We start from the raw sequence: 13,831 nt of genomic DNA on the forward strand, positions 1-13,831 counted from the left end.
AAGTTCCACATACCTTTTTGGTTGTGCTGAATTCGTGAACAACTTCCTTCTCTTGATCTCTCATTACGGGCTTTTTGGAGATATTTCCCACATACACGTGACTCCGAATGACAGGCAGGAGATCAAAAGACGACTCTGCAATCTTCTTCAGCGCGTCAGCTATGGCTTTGTCGTGGGACTCTACGGTTTCTTTCGGGTTTGGAGGCAACTGTGAGGCTGTACTGACGGTCGGAAGAGCACTTCTCTCCTCCTCTGTCGTCACGCCTTCGGCCTGAGGGAGGCTCCTCCGGAGGGTCTTGTGGACTCCTTCTGTGGCGGTGCTCCCGGGTTCTGGTTCTGGGGACCCGCTGTCCAGCCGCAGTCTCTTAGCGCTCCTCAGCGTAGATGCAGACAACGTCCTTTTCCCACCTGAGTCCTGGTGAGTGCCCGTATCTTTGGACTTATCCTGACTGCAGTCACTCCCAGAGCTGCCCCCCGTTTTCACAAAGGCGGTTGACGTTGACGTGATTGCTTTGAATCCTGTGATGGCACCGACGGGCCCTGCTAAGTTCTTACAGTCAGCAGGTGGGCCCCGGGCGAGCTGAATGTTCCCTTTGAGGATGTTGAGGGTGCGGGCCCTGGCAGACAACTCCGGGTACATGCTGTCAAGGATTTTGACGGAATTCTCCTGGGGTCCGGCCACAGCCGTGTGGGCGGAAGCAAAGGGGGGGAGGCGGCCCGGCACAGGGAGGGCATGCTTTGGCGTCGCAGCACAGAACTGCAGGGGAGACGACAGGATCCTCTCGCCAGCTGCTGCGGTGGATGGGGACGGGGATGTGCGTAGGGGCGAGGGGCATCCGGGCTCTTCCGGCAAAGGAGACATCGCAGGAGGCACCGGGATTTCACACAAGGGAGAAATGGGGCCGATGGGAGAGGCGGGGGAGGAGGGAGTGGAAGCGGCTATCAGAGGAGACACCGGCCGGGAAGTCCGTGGGGGGGTGGCAACCAAAGGAGCAAGCAAGGGTGGCAGAGGGGGCCCCACCTCCTGCCGTATTTTACTCAGGGTGTCAGAACAGTCCGTGGGGGTCGACGTGTCCGCATTGGCTAGGATGGTCTGAGTTTGATTTCTCTGGGTTTTTGTGTTCTCTCTTTCCCCTAAAAATGACTGGGAGCCTTCACTCTGATTAGCTTCAACTCTGCTTGACGCTGAGGTCTTCGCTGGCTTGTTTGACTGATCTTTGTTGGTCACCTTGGATCGATTCTTATTCTTGCCAAATGGCTCCAGTTTTGAGTTAAAATACGTGTGATCAGACGCCACTACCTGAGACTCGAAGTTCTGGTCGTAGATTTCGGAGCTAAGCCTCACACTAGGTTTGACCGGCCTGTTGCGCAAGCGACTTTTATCGAAGTTGGTGCTCTGACTACTGCTGGAGATTTCTTCCTGGGCACCGGGGAGGCTGCCGCCCTGGGGCTCCGGAAACGCAAGGCCAGGGTGACCGGTCTCTGGAGACTTGTCCACAGCAGTGACGGAGATGAAACCGGCTCCCGGGCCTCCCGGCTCCGGGGAGACAGCGATGTCCTCCGGAGTGTCGCACAGTATAACCTGGTCCACGTTTGGCATGAGAGCCACCCCGTTGATGATGGTCCAGTGGTCCCCCTTTTCAATGACTAGATTCTGATCCTTGTTGATCAGCACATTGATGACCTCGGAGGTCACTGTAGAGATCTGGCACTGGAATGTCGTTTCCGCCTCCCCTTCGGCACCGCGCTCCGCCGTCTGCCCTGCTCCCGAGTCGGCGTCCAGGGCTGAGGGCTCCGTCGCTTCTGACAGGCCCTCCTCCCCACCACGGTTCGGGCTGGTGACGTGGGAAGCGGCCTCGGGTCCGCTGAGGGCGCTTCCGTTCCCCGCGGGACCGCTGCCGGGAGAGCCGCCCTCGCCGGCCAGGCCGGCTGCTGGAGGGGGCGTACCCGTGGGCAGTGGCGAGGGGTCCCCCGCTTCCCGAGGTGGGCCGTGCTCTCGGACGGGCCCGGCGGTCACGGCGTCGTGCACGTTGAAGAGCACGAAATCGGCAGCATCCTCTCCAGCGGGGCCCTCGCAGCTGGCCTGAAGCTCCTGTCCGATCTTGGTGAGGACCTCTGACAGCGTTTCCAGAGAGCGCCGAGAGAGCCGCCGCGTGCCCCGCAGGGGCCCGTCCTCCTCCTCGGACTCGAGCCACTCTTCCGGGGTCTCGAGCGCTTCTTCTTCACACAGCTGCTTCCTGTACTTTTCTCCTGACGGCTCACCTGGCTTTAACTCTTTGCTCATGTCCTTACTCAGGGTTCCTTTGCTAGAACATTCTGAAACCGAGTCCCCGGAACTATAATCTCTTAACTGACAACTTTCGAGAAACATGACGACCTCGGACGTAGAAAGTCCGTCTATCTCCGAGAGAGTACTGATGTTGAAGTCCTGCAGGGCTGAGGTCAGACACCCCACCTCCACGGAGGGCCTGCTCTCGGCCGCGCTGGCCCCCAGGGCTCCCCCACCTTCCCCGGAGGCGCTGGCGGCCCCGTGCTGGGCGGCCCCCGTCACGGCCTCGGGCTCGCTCTCGCCCTCGCTGCAGCTGGGCGCCTCGCTCTCTTCCACCTCCGTGTCGCCGCCTGCCGCCTCCCGGATGCCCGTGTAACAACACGGGGCCGCGGCCAGGGCACCCGGAGGGACGCCGCGCGTCTCTTCATCTTTTCCGAGACCCGCCGACGGGAGCGCCGTCCCGGAGGTGCCTGGGTCTCCGGGAGAAGCGCCGCCCGGGGTCGGCGACGGCAGCTCCAGAGACCCCCTCAGGCTCTGCCGCCCGCCAGGAGGGTCCTCGGACACGGCCAGGGCCCCCCCGCCAGATCTGCCCGAGCCCTCACACGGTGCTCCTGCACCAGGAAAGCTTCTCGACACGGGTGCCGGCGTGGCCGGAAGGCGTCCATCCACAGGCAGCCCGGACGAGTCCAGACTCGGGGCGCGGAGGAGCACACCTTGTTCCTGCACTGCCTCCTGGGCCGGGGCTCCCGTCAGGACATCCTGGTTCGGGACTGGGATCTTCTCACAAGGGAAAGACAGTTTGCTACTTGTGGAACAGTGAGGATTTTCTACAGGTACAGAACCGCTTGGAAAATTGAAATCTAATTTTCTCCTTGAGGCAGAAACTTGTGGCGAGGTCCCCCCCGTAGCAGCCGACCCTGGCACATTCCAGGCCGGGTCCTCTCTCTCTCCACCACGTCCCACTCCAGACGCCGTCGCGAAGGCAGGCTCAGTCCTCTGCGGCCCCCAGTGCTCTGACCTAGCCCCGTGTGCCGTTTCGGGTCTGGCCTGCTTGGTGATCACCGAAACTTGGTTAGGCAACAGTGACGGAGTGGCCCTGAGCCCCGCGGGGTTATTTTCTCTGGCGAGTTCAGGCCTGGACGCGGCTCCCCTGTTTTCTAAGGCTGGCCCTGCCTTTTGTAACTGATGGTCAGTCTTGTGTTCGTGTTCTGATTTAGCTCTCAGCCTTTCCTCGCCACCTCTCCTTAACAGGTCACTCTGGTGCCAGGAAGGGCTTTTCACGAAGCCAAACCCACTCTTGGTCAAGCCGCACTGAGACTCCACCAACGGCGTGGAATCCGCCCTGGTCAGGGAGGGCTCAGTTCTCGGACCCTGACTTCGACACTGAGCCTCTTTCGCAGCTTTTATGAACACCGACTGTGGAAGTGAACAGACTCTGGGCATGCCTTTCCCAACGTCTGTGCCCTCGACCTCACGGCTACTCAGGTTATTAAAATGTGATGTTCCCAACTCGGCGCTCAAAGCATACAAGCTGTTTTCCAGATGGTTCTCTCCGGCAGGACACGCTGGGGGCTCGGGCTGCAGGTCCAGCAAGGTGAAGGCCTCAGCTCGTAGCTTCTGTTCTGAGCGCTGCAGCTCGGTGGGGGCGGAGTCAGGAGGAAGGTGTGCATCAGAGCAAGGCTGGGAGTCACTGCACACAGACGACGCCCCCGAGGTAGGAGAGGAAGAAAGCCTGGCGTCAACACCGAGCCCCGTGGTGCCCACTGTGTGACCTGCGTCGTCTGCTGGTTCAGGCGAGGCTCCTAAAATGAACCTCCGACCATCTCTGTCTTTTCCCAACACTCTACACATTCCCTGAAAGTGGTCAGAAATGGATACATGATCCGATTCAAAAGGGATTTCGTTTGTCAGTGTCCACGTAGTAAACTGTGGTTTGGGCGATCCTATCATTTCAGACAGCAGGGTCTTTCCTTCAGATTCCACGAGGTCACTGAATGGTCTGCTGCCGAGGGGAGGGTGATGCACGTCAGCCCTCCAGAGGGCCGCCGCCCCGTCCTGGGCCTGGCGGCCAGACGTCCCCCCACACACGCTTCCTACGGCGTCGTCGAGCGTGTTCTCTGTCTGCACCGACTTGTCCGCCTCGCGACCCTCTCTCAGTCTCTGTGCCTCATCTAAAATGCCTCTTTCCCTGTCACTCGTGGCTTCCGAGGACACTGCCCAGGGTTGCTCGCGAGCTAAAGCGCGTGTGGCTGAAGGCTCTCTCAGGGCCGCTGTGACTGTCCCAAACCCAACCGCTGTCACTCCGTTTACTTCCAGCGCAGTCAGAGTTCTGGAGGCTTCGTGCGATGTGAGCTTTTCCTCCCGCGTATCCCTCCTTCCATCACTTCTTCTGGATGAGCCAAAGTAATGTGATTCAGACGTCTCATCTTCTGAAACAGACGCGGCAGAATTTCTAGGTTGGGACGACTCATCGTCACTGGAATCCGTATACTCTCCGAAGTAGGTTTCCTGAAAAACGAAGGAGTTGTTCCCGTTAGTTAAGACTAACTGAACCGAGTGAACACAACTTACCAATCGCACGCATCACAGAACACACTCCTGCTTCCTGAAGAGCCCGTAACACCCATCCGCAGAAGGAGCATCTCCTCGAGTGCAGCCCACAGGCGACGGGCGAGCGGCAGCGGGAGCACAGACAGCACCGCCTCGCCTCCACCCTGACGCTGTCCCAGGGCCCCACCCCCACCGCCAGCTCCTCCCACAACTCACAGCCCCACGTGGCCTGCGGTCTGTTCTCCTAAGGCCCGAACAGTCCCTCTCTCCAGCTCTTCCCCTCCGTTTCCCGGCACAGCGGTGTCCAACTCGGGACGCACTGCCCTCTAGTCCCCGGCCTCCGGGTCACTCTGGCCCAGGCGCCCAGCTCCGGCCCAGCGCCACCCGTGTGGGCGGTGCACCTGGCCCCCGCTCTGGTGACGCCACGTAGACCTCTCGTGCCAACAGCCCCTCTCACCAGGCTGCACCCGGGGTGCCGCTAACAAGCGGACGGGCTCCACTCTTTCAACGGTGCACACACAACACTGCTCCTTCCCACACAACCCGCTCTCCGCCTCCGCTCCAGAAACCCCCCACCAGCGGCCGGGGGGAAGACCGGTGCTGAACAGCACGGACGTACGCCTGCCCCACTAAGCCAATCCTTTCCTCCCCCGAAACCTTAGGCACTTTTATCTGGTTCTCTTCCTGTCCTGCCACTCATCCTCAACCTCCTCTCCTCTTCGACGCGGTCACCTACAGGCGGATGCGCTCCTGGGACCCCAGCCTCTGCTGCTACCCACCCACACCGAACAACATCCCAGTCCCACGGCTTCTGTGACACCCCGAGGCTGGGGAGCCCCGACGTCTGGGCCCGCCGCAGCCTCCTCCCGGGCCCCGGGCCCCACGCCCGTGGGCCTAACGTCGCAACGCGTGTGTCCGCCTGGAAACCCACGCACACCTCTATCCGCACCTGACACCGCGCCTTCCCACCCACGCAGGGTTTCTTCCTTCCTCTCCTTTCCAGCATCGCTGACTCCTGAGCCTCCCTTTCCACCATGTGGAAAACCTCGCCAGAGGCCGCTCGTTCGCCTCCTACCATTTCTCAAGCCACCCCACCTTGAACCCCAGTGCCGCTGCAGGGATGTGACCTGTGGAGAAGGCCGGCAACGGCTGAGTCAGCCAGTGACGTCCCCGTCCACGCTCCCACCTCCCTCCGGACTCTCCCCACCGCCTACACTCTGCCACACAGAGGCCAAGTGGAACCTTCCAACTGAAAACCTACCAGCCGATCGGCCTCCCGGGATCCACCGCTTCCCAGTGTCCCCACGATCAACTGGAAAGTCCCGAGGCCCCAGACGGCCCTTGCACGCCTGGTCGACGTGAACATCCTCTGGCACGGGATCACCTTCAGTCCCACAGGTGTGTAAAGAGCTCCGGCACCGGACACACGCTGCCCTCTTGAACACTCAGCGGGCTCCTGTCCTCCCAGAGCTTCTCTGCCCGCCCTGGCCTCCCCGAGGGCCGAGCCTCCGGCCTGGGTCCACTCCAGCCCCACGGTGTCCATCACGGCCGCGCAATCGCCTGCGCCCTTCCCCACCCCACTGCCAGGCGCGACCCCGCCGAGTGGTAACCACGTCACCTCGCGTTCCCAGTGCCGGGCACGGCCTCCGGAACAGGACGGACACGCACTGCTTCCCAAATGAAGGGAGCGACTCAGAGGAGCAATGCTTTTATCTGCTCCTTAAGCCAAAAAAGCACACAAGTCTGCTTTATCGAGACTGGCTTCCTGAGAAATTACAACAAACCATCGTGCAAACACACGAAAAGATGACGAATTCATCAAGCGAAGGTGGGGAATTTGGCAAACGCGGGTTAACGGGCATGCGTGCTACAAACAGGGACGCCCCATCTCTGAAACCAACTCTGTGCCTACACACATTGTTTGTAGGGACTCAGGATTTGGTTGTGAATAAAGACAAACAGAACACGACCCTGACACAAGCCACCGGTGTCACGGCAGCCACGCTGGTCCCAAGAACACGGGCACGCCTTATGCAGTTCTCACTTCGTCCCCAATAAAATCTGGCCCGAGCATCACCGAGCACCTCCCACCGAGCACAGCTAAGTGCCAGGATGGGCAACGTGCCCACTGGATAACTCAAATCCAAAGCGCAAACTCACAGGTGCGAGCGAAGAAGGTAACGTGCTCAGGTGTGGTAAGGACACCAGAGGCGGGGACGGCACCGGAGACAAAAGAGGAGGGGGAAGTCTGAAGAAGTCGACTGCAGCCTGGAGATCTTCATCGAAAAAGCGCTCACGATCAGAGAAGTCAGCGCCGTCCTGCTCACTCCTGTGCAGCGAGACCTCAGGATTCCGGCCCTCGGGAGACACGCGTTCGGGATGGTGAGCAGCGGCACCGGGCCCCTCTGTTCCCACACTCTTACAGGCAGAGAAGTCACCCTCTATCTCCATGGACAGTTCCGTCAGGCACGTCTGCACGGCTGCGGCTCTGAGGAGACCGCCTCCCGCCGGAGGGGGTGCGCCAGCGTCCCGGGACTCTCTGGGTGCGGGGGGGTTTTCTTTGGCGGGTTTTTCTGTGGGAGACAAAAGCTAATACTAAACACCTATAATATCAAGAAAACTTACAAAAAATATGCTAAACGTTCAAAATGCTTGTATTATTGAGTAAATTCGAATCAACAGAAACATCCTTTAAAAGGCAACCTACCAATCCCTCCCCACAGATCACCCTAGAAGACCCGAGCACATTTCCCATAAGCACAGTTCCCTAGCAACAAGCAAGCCAAGAGGGCCGGCAGGCAGAGGGAGGGGATGCCCCCCGCCCACCAGCAGCACGGTGCCTGGGCGGAAGGGCACCACGACGGCGGGTAACGGGCCTGGACGGCACGTGCCTTCTCTCAGTAAATCTTCCACACAGTGAGTAGTACTGGGGAGGAACGGCTCTGTGCATAGAGGCTGACAGGGAACATGATCTTCATGTCTGAAAAGCAATCAAAAATCAGCCAACATCAAGCCTATCCAGTGGTCACATTTATACAACGCTCTAATTAAGGGACTCGGCTAGGTCACATAAACGCTTTATATCACAGCGCACCGGGAAAATTACAGTAAAAAGCCAATGGTTTGGGGGTCTTGATTTTGGTGAACCGTAGCGAACTGTCAAGGAGGATGTTTGTGTCCTGGGAAGTAACTGGAAACAACCATCTGCCATCTATGAAAGTTGTAAACATATGTTTTACACAAGGACTCAAGGCTGCCTGGAGAAGTGACTGACTGACTGGAGGGCTGGGGCGGGGGGGACCTGAACATCTCACAGAGCCAGAAAGAAATTCTCCAAACAGGCTGGGGGTGCCTCAAGGGCCCCGGAGCCGACCTGAAGATGGACCCAATCACCAAGTGGGAAAAATCTGAACAATGAAATGACATGATGAGTTGTGATGCAAATACAGAATTCCGATTAATGTGTGTAGAAGGGATGAGAGAAATGCAAGATTGCTAACAAACTAAGTAGTAGTCGTAGCACAGGGGCTTGGCCAGTGGGCTCGACTGGGAGACAAAGAGACTGTCTGCACAGCACCCCAGGGTCCCCCTCCAGGCGATTCACGGCGACTTGCGGTGGAGAACCCTGGTGGACGCCAGCAGCCCTGCCCCCCCACCCCGTGCGCGCCCCCTCCCCTGCAACGGCCGGAGCACAGCGCCAGGCGCTACTGGGGACCTCTTGCCATAAACACAGTCTTCACCTAGCACGACACGACGGTACGCAGACGAAACTGATGGGTCTCCTCCCTCCCTGAAGGCGTCAAAGACAAGAGACAAAGCGAGATGGACGGACCGCGGACTGGGGGCCGAGATGCGGGCTGGGGGCGCTGCGAGGGGCAACGAGGGCTCGGGGATGGAAACAACTGGAGCGGAACTGGAGGCGTCCGTGTGAGGCCCAGCTCGGCTCAGAGACCCGCACTGAGGGTGACATTCAGCGGAATCTGGATGAGGAGCCCGAGGGGATTCTCTGCCGTATTTTTATGAATTTTCTCATAGAAAAACAAAAAATTCGAAAGAAAAAGAAGACGTTTTAGGATTTAACATTCCAAAGATGCCATGTTTTCCTTTTTACTTGAAAAAGTTACCATCAAGCCATAGACTTACCCCTCAGAATAGTTTGCTTTTAAATAAAAACATCGGATTATTAAACGGAAAGCCCTTTTAATAACACCTTTAACGACAAGAAGTCGCGTGCTCATAATAAAACACGACTACTACCTGCTGAGGCAGGCGGAAGAGTCCCAGGCTGCTTCTGCCTGAAGGCACGAAGAGAGCGATTCGGGACCGCAGAAACGGACTCACGAGACGCAGGCCCCACCGGCCCGTTGGCGGTGCGTCCACCCAGAACGTGACAATCTGCTTAAAAGCACCCCATCACCGTGCCTCTCTTCGCCTCACAAAACCTCACGAGCTCCGAATCGAGCACTGATGAGAACCAGGAACTTGTCTAGCAACCCTTTTCTGCAGGAACTTTGCCTTCAGAGCCGGAGAGTAAAAACTAGGTCCACGTTTCTACAGATTTAGATCCTCGATGATCTGGCAATTCACAGCAGCTAACCACAAGAAACTAGTTACACGAAAGAAAAACGGCCAAGAAACACTTTCCTCTAACGCGAGACCGCTAACTTCTCCCCATCCCCGCTGGTACGACCAACCCCGATTTCCAAATCCTAAATCCTGGGTCGGGTGCACGTGGGCACGTGGGAGAACGCCTCGGCAGCTTTCCCCTGCAAATCGGGGTGTCCCGCAGATCAGGTCAAACCTCCGAAAACGCATCAGGGGTGGCGCTGCGCGGTGACCACGTGATGTGACGGCGTGAAAGGAAACGGGCTCTCGTCTGACCACAGCGGTCCTCTAAAGGAGCCGACGCGAGTACGGCAGGTGGAGGCGACAAGGTCAAGCAAAGGCACTGGGTAAGTTGCAGGAACACTACGCGCGGCTGGGCTGCCACTGGATTCAGAAAGGGCCGTGCCCCCCGGCGTCCTGCCGCCTCCCGCCACACGCGCTCCGTCGTGTGTCCGTCCACTTTCCCTGCACGTTCTCTGCTGGAAGCCGCCACTTAAACGGTGAAAGCCGAAGGCGCTTTTAATTTTCTTTTGATTCGAATTTCAGGCCCCGCTGAAGGGAAAGGAGCTCCGCGTAACGAGAGGTACCCACGCCAGCCCATCTCACTCTTGTAACGGGAGACGTCACAGACTAAAGGCATACGATCCCCCGGGTAGACGCTTCTACGGTCACGTATGAGAAGTGCTTGCGGAAGCTGCGCTCTCACCTGGGACACACCTGCTGCCTTCACCAGGTAGTCTGTGTGTTGTGTTTATACAGAGCCAGAGTTCCTTCAGAAGCAGCTTTACTTTTCCTGTGAAAAAGAGCAAAGTATTAAAGACAGGTCACTTGGCCCAGTCCACCCAAGGCCAAACACACTCGTAGGAAATCGGGAGTTCCCAGACTAGGTTCCCGCAACACCGCCCCCCGACCGCAACCACCGCGCGTGACACGCTCAGCTGCAGACGGGAAGGCCTGCGACGCTTCAGCTCAACACTGAAGGCTGAATGCACGCTTGGTTTTGTTCGAGGGGTGGGGGAATGAGAGGGCACGGGATTCGAAGGGCCAAATCTACTTGCTGTCGAAGGCCTCTATCGTCTTTGTATATGCGTGGGCCCAATACATCTCTGGCCTTGTCACGGAAGGCGGTGAGAGATGAGGGACGGAAGCACGGCCAGAATGACCGACGTCGGAGACGCCGGCTCCCCGTATACGACAGACAATGGCAGAGAGGCACCCTCGGTCACAACAGGGTGTCAGAGAACCCGTGAGAACTGACCACGCTGTAACTGACCCGGGGGCTTCGCGGATAATGGAAAAATCCATTAATGGTTTTCAGGGGTGACAGGGTGGGAGACAAAAATACGTGTGTATAAACACTTGGAAAGGAAGGGATCATCACACACACAGACACACAGAGAAGCGTATGCTTTTATAAGGAAAAGTGAAAGTTTCTGAATTTGTATGAATTTTCAAAAGGGTCTGAATTCCTAAAATAGTTGAGAACCATCGGTTCAGGTTGAAAGGTAAGTATTTCTATAGATTTAGATCCTTGACGATCTGTGAATTCAGATTTTTGTAACTAAGACAGGCTTAACGAAATTCGTGTAACATTAAGAATATGACACTATGGGGGCGCCTGGGTGGCTCAGTCAGTTGAGCGTCCGACTGAATTCAGCTCAGGTCACGATCTCGCGGTCCGTGAGTTCGAGCCCCGCGTCGGGCTCTGGGCTGACGGCTCAGAGCCTGGAGCCTGCTTCCGATTCTGTGTCTCCCTCTCTCTCTGCCCCTCCCCCGTTCATGCCCTGTCTCTCTCTGTCTCAAAAATAAATAAATGTTAAATTTTAAAAAGTTCTTTAAAAAAAAAGAAAAAAAGAATATGACACTATGGTTTTTAAGTGAGTTTAGCATTAATGTGTACATACATTCCGAAAAACTCCCAGAACAAAAAATATTCTTAAAAACTTAAGTATGAACGAAGAGCCTGTGGTCAAATCTGCATCAAAAGACCAACGACGCTAAGGAAAGTTCAATTAAAAATGCCCCTTAAGTGTTAGGTAATTTCAGGCCATCCCAAGCTCTATTATAGTTTCCCTGAAGCTCTTAAATTAGCCGGAAGCACTTATTGAAAATACTGAAATCTTTAATCCGGTTCTAGGGAGGATAAAATACCAGCCTTTTAAACCAAAATATCTGCCAAGAATTCATACTTTGAAAAAGGTCGGCTCTACGGAAGCTGGTGGACTGCACGGCCCCAGAAAGGGGACCAGGATAAGTGGTGAGAACACGGTAACAGGCAAGTTTAAAAGTCTGACGTTTCCAACCTCTCTTGAGCCAGGTCAGCTTCCGACTTGCACTGTTTGTGAGCCACATCCGTTCTTGAGTTCCAAAATTCTTAAACAAGCAACTCATCTACGTGGCGATTTTAACCTACCCCCAAGCCTCCTTCCAAACACTGTAATGCCCTTTGCTTAAATGACCTGACCGGGATCCCTGCTTATTACGTATACCCAAAGCAGCAAACAAGGGACCTTAAAAAAAAAAAAAAAAAGAAACAGAGTTACTTTTCTATCCTTACGGAGGCTACTGCCCACAACTACGCCTGTTCTAACTGAGCATTCATTACTTACCGGACAAACACAAAACAAAAGTAGCCCTTCCCAGTAAAGCAGGAAAAAATCCACCCTGTGCTTTCCTCACTCAGCTGTGAAGAGGAAACCTCATTGGGTCCAACTGCACACCTTCCCCCACGCCTGTAAAGTCCTCCCTGAATCACAATCTAAGGCGTTGACGAGCAGCTCTGAGCCTGTCTGCTCCACGGATTTGTCAGTTACACCACATTGACACCACGCTTCCTTCATCATGATGAGCTCGCAGTTACCTTTTGATGTCTGGGTGGGCGTGGGCTTTGCTCAGGCTCTTCCTTCCCAAACACTCGATTATTCTGAATACCTATTCTTCCTGATAAGCCTCGACCGCCTGCTTGTCCTTCCCCATATGAAACCGCAGCGGGGTCTGCGTAAGACGGGAAAACTCACACCTTTGCACAGCGAGTCTCTGATCCAGGAACATAACGTTCCCTTACACGTTCTGGTCTTTAACACTCTCCACGGGGTTTGTGGCTTTCCCCGCGGAGGCCCGGCGCACACGGTTCATAGGTTTTCTCTTCCTAGAGGGCTGACGGTCCCGCCGCCTTTGGAGGATGGGCTGTTCCTGTCCCGTCCCTATTCTGACAGGTCAGCATCGGGCACCGCACATCACACTCTGCCAGCAGAGTCCGGAAGACAGTCTTACCATCCGCAATGATGACCACTCTGAGCCTTCCTTATCGGATCTACAGCTCGCCCTCGTCTGTGCTGGCCCTGCTCCACTGCTGATGGCCTCCAGCCCACACAGAGTAGACGGCACAGAAAGCACGCGCGTCCGCTTCTCACGGTAGTGACAAGGCTCCTCTGTTTCACCTTTCTCGATTTCAAAATGTGTTGTTCTCGGGGCGCCTGGGTGGCTCAGTCGGTTAAACATCCGACTTCAGCTCAGGTCATGATCTCGCATTTCATGAATTCAAGCCCCACATCGGGCTCTGTGCTGACATCTTAGAGGCTGGAGCGGGCTTCCCATTCTGTGTCTCCCTCTTTCTCTGCCCCACCCCACTTGTGCACCCTGTCTCTCTCTCAATAATAAATAAACATTTAGGGGGTGCCTGGGTGGCTCAGTCGGTTAAGCGTCCGACTTCAACTCAGGTCACGATCTTGCGGTCCATGAGTTCGAGCCCCGCCTCGGGCTCTGGGCTGACCGCTCAGAGCCTGGAGCCTGTTTCCGATTCTGTGTCTCCCTCTCTCTCTGCCCCTCCCCTGTTCATGCTCTGTCTCTCTCTGTCTCAAAAATAAATAAATGTTAAAAAAAAAAAATTAAAACAAAACAAAACAAAACAAAACGTGTTATTCTATTATTACCTCACCAGATATTTTTCCCTGAGGAACGGGTACTTTTTCTCTTAGGCAGCTGTTGTGGTATTCCTGAGACAAATCTGTGAGTCGTGACTTGTGTGTGTTCTCTACTACTACTAAACTTGAGTCCCCAAAACTTCATCTAGTGCCTTGCAGCCACGTTCCTGAGTGACCGCGCTTGGAGTCTTGAGGATGTGAGCACGGGATTCTCAGCCGCCTTTGGTACTGGCCTATCTGAGTTCGAGAGAGTGACATGGAAAGCGGTCCGTGTTTTTCTAAGTTCTGAAATGAATACAAAACAATAAAGACATTCGTCTCATCCACTGGCGCCTTTACAGAGCTCCCTTGTAAGTCGTCTGGATCTTCGACGGTGTTAGATCTTTATTTTATTTTAATTTCTTCTGGGTTATTCTTCCTGTTCAGGTTTACAACTATCCCGCCTCAATCTGAGCATGCTTTCCTTGAAAATGGCCCATTTCAC

General features: G+C 55.9%; 1 protein-coding gene across 2 annotated transcripts in view; it reads right to left on the minus strand.

Moving 5' to 3' along the window:
- Positions 1-13,831, minus strand: part of ICE1 (interactor of little elongation complex ELL subunit 1) — a 55,987-nt gene that overhangs the window by 16,656 nt on the left and 25,500 nt on the right. For both annotated transcript variants that reach the window (XM_030332860.1, XM_030332870.2), the window contains exons 11-13: positions 10,131-10,217; positions 6,980-7,392; positions 14-4,777 (exon numbers count right to left, since the gene is read on the minus strand). In XM_030332860.1, the coding sequence (XP_030188720.1) occupies positions 14-4,777; positions 6,980-7,392; positions 10,131-10,217 (5,264 nt within the window). The remainder of the gene's footprint in view (positions 1-13; positions 4,778-6,979; positions 7,393-10,130; positions 10,218-13,831) is intronic.

This window comes from Lynx canadensis, chromosome A1 (genome assembly GCF_007474595.2).
Source record: "Lynx canadensis isolate LIC74 chromosome A1, mLynCan4.pri.v2, whole genome shotgun sequence".
In the NCBI taxonomy this organism is placed as follows: Eukaryota; Metazoa; Chordata; class Mammalia; order Carnivora; family Felidae; genus Lynx; species Lynx canadensis.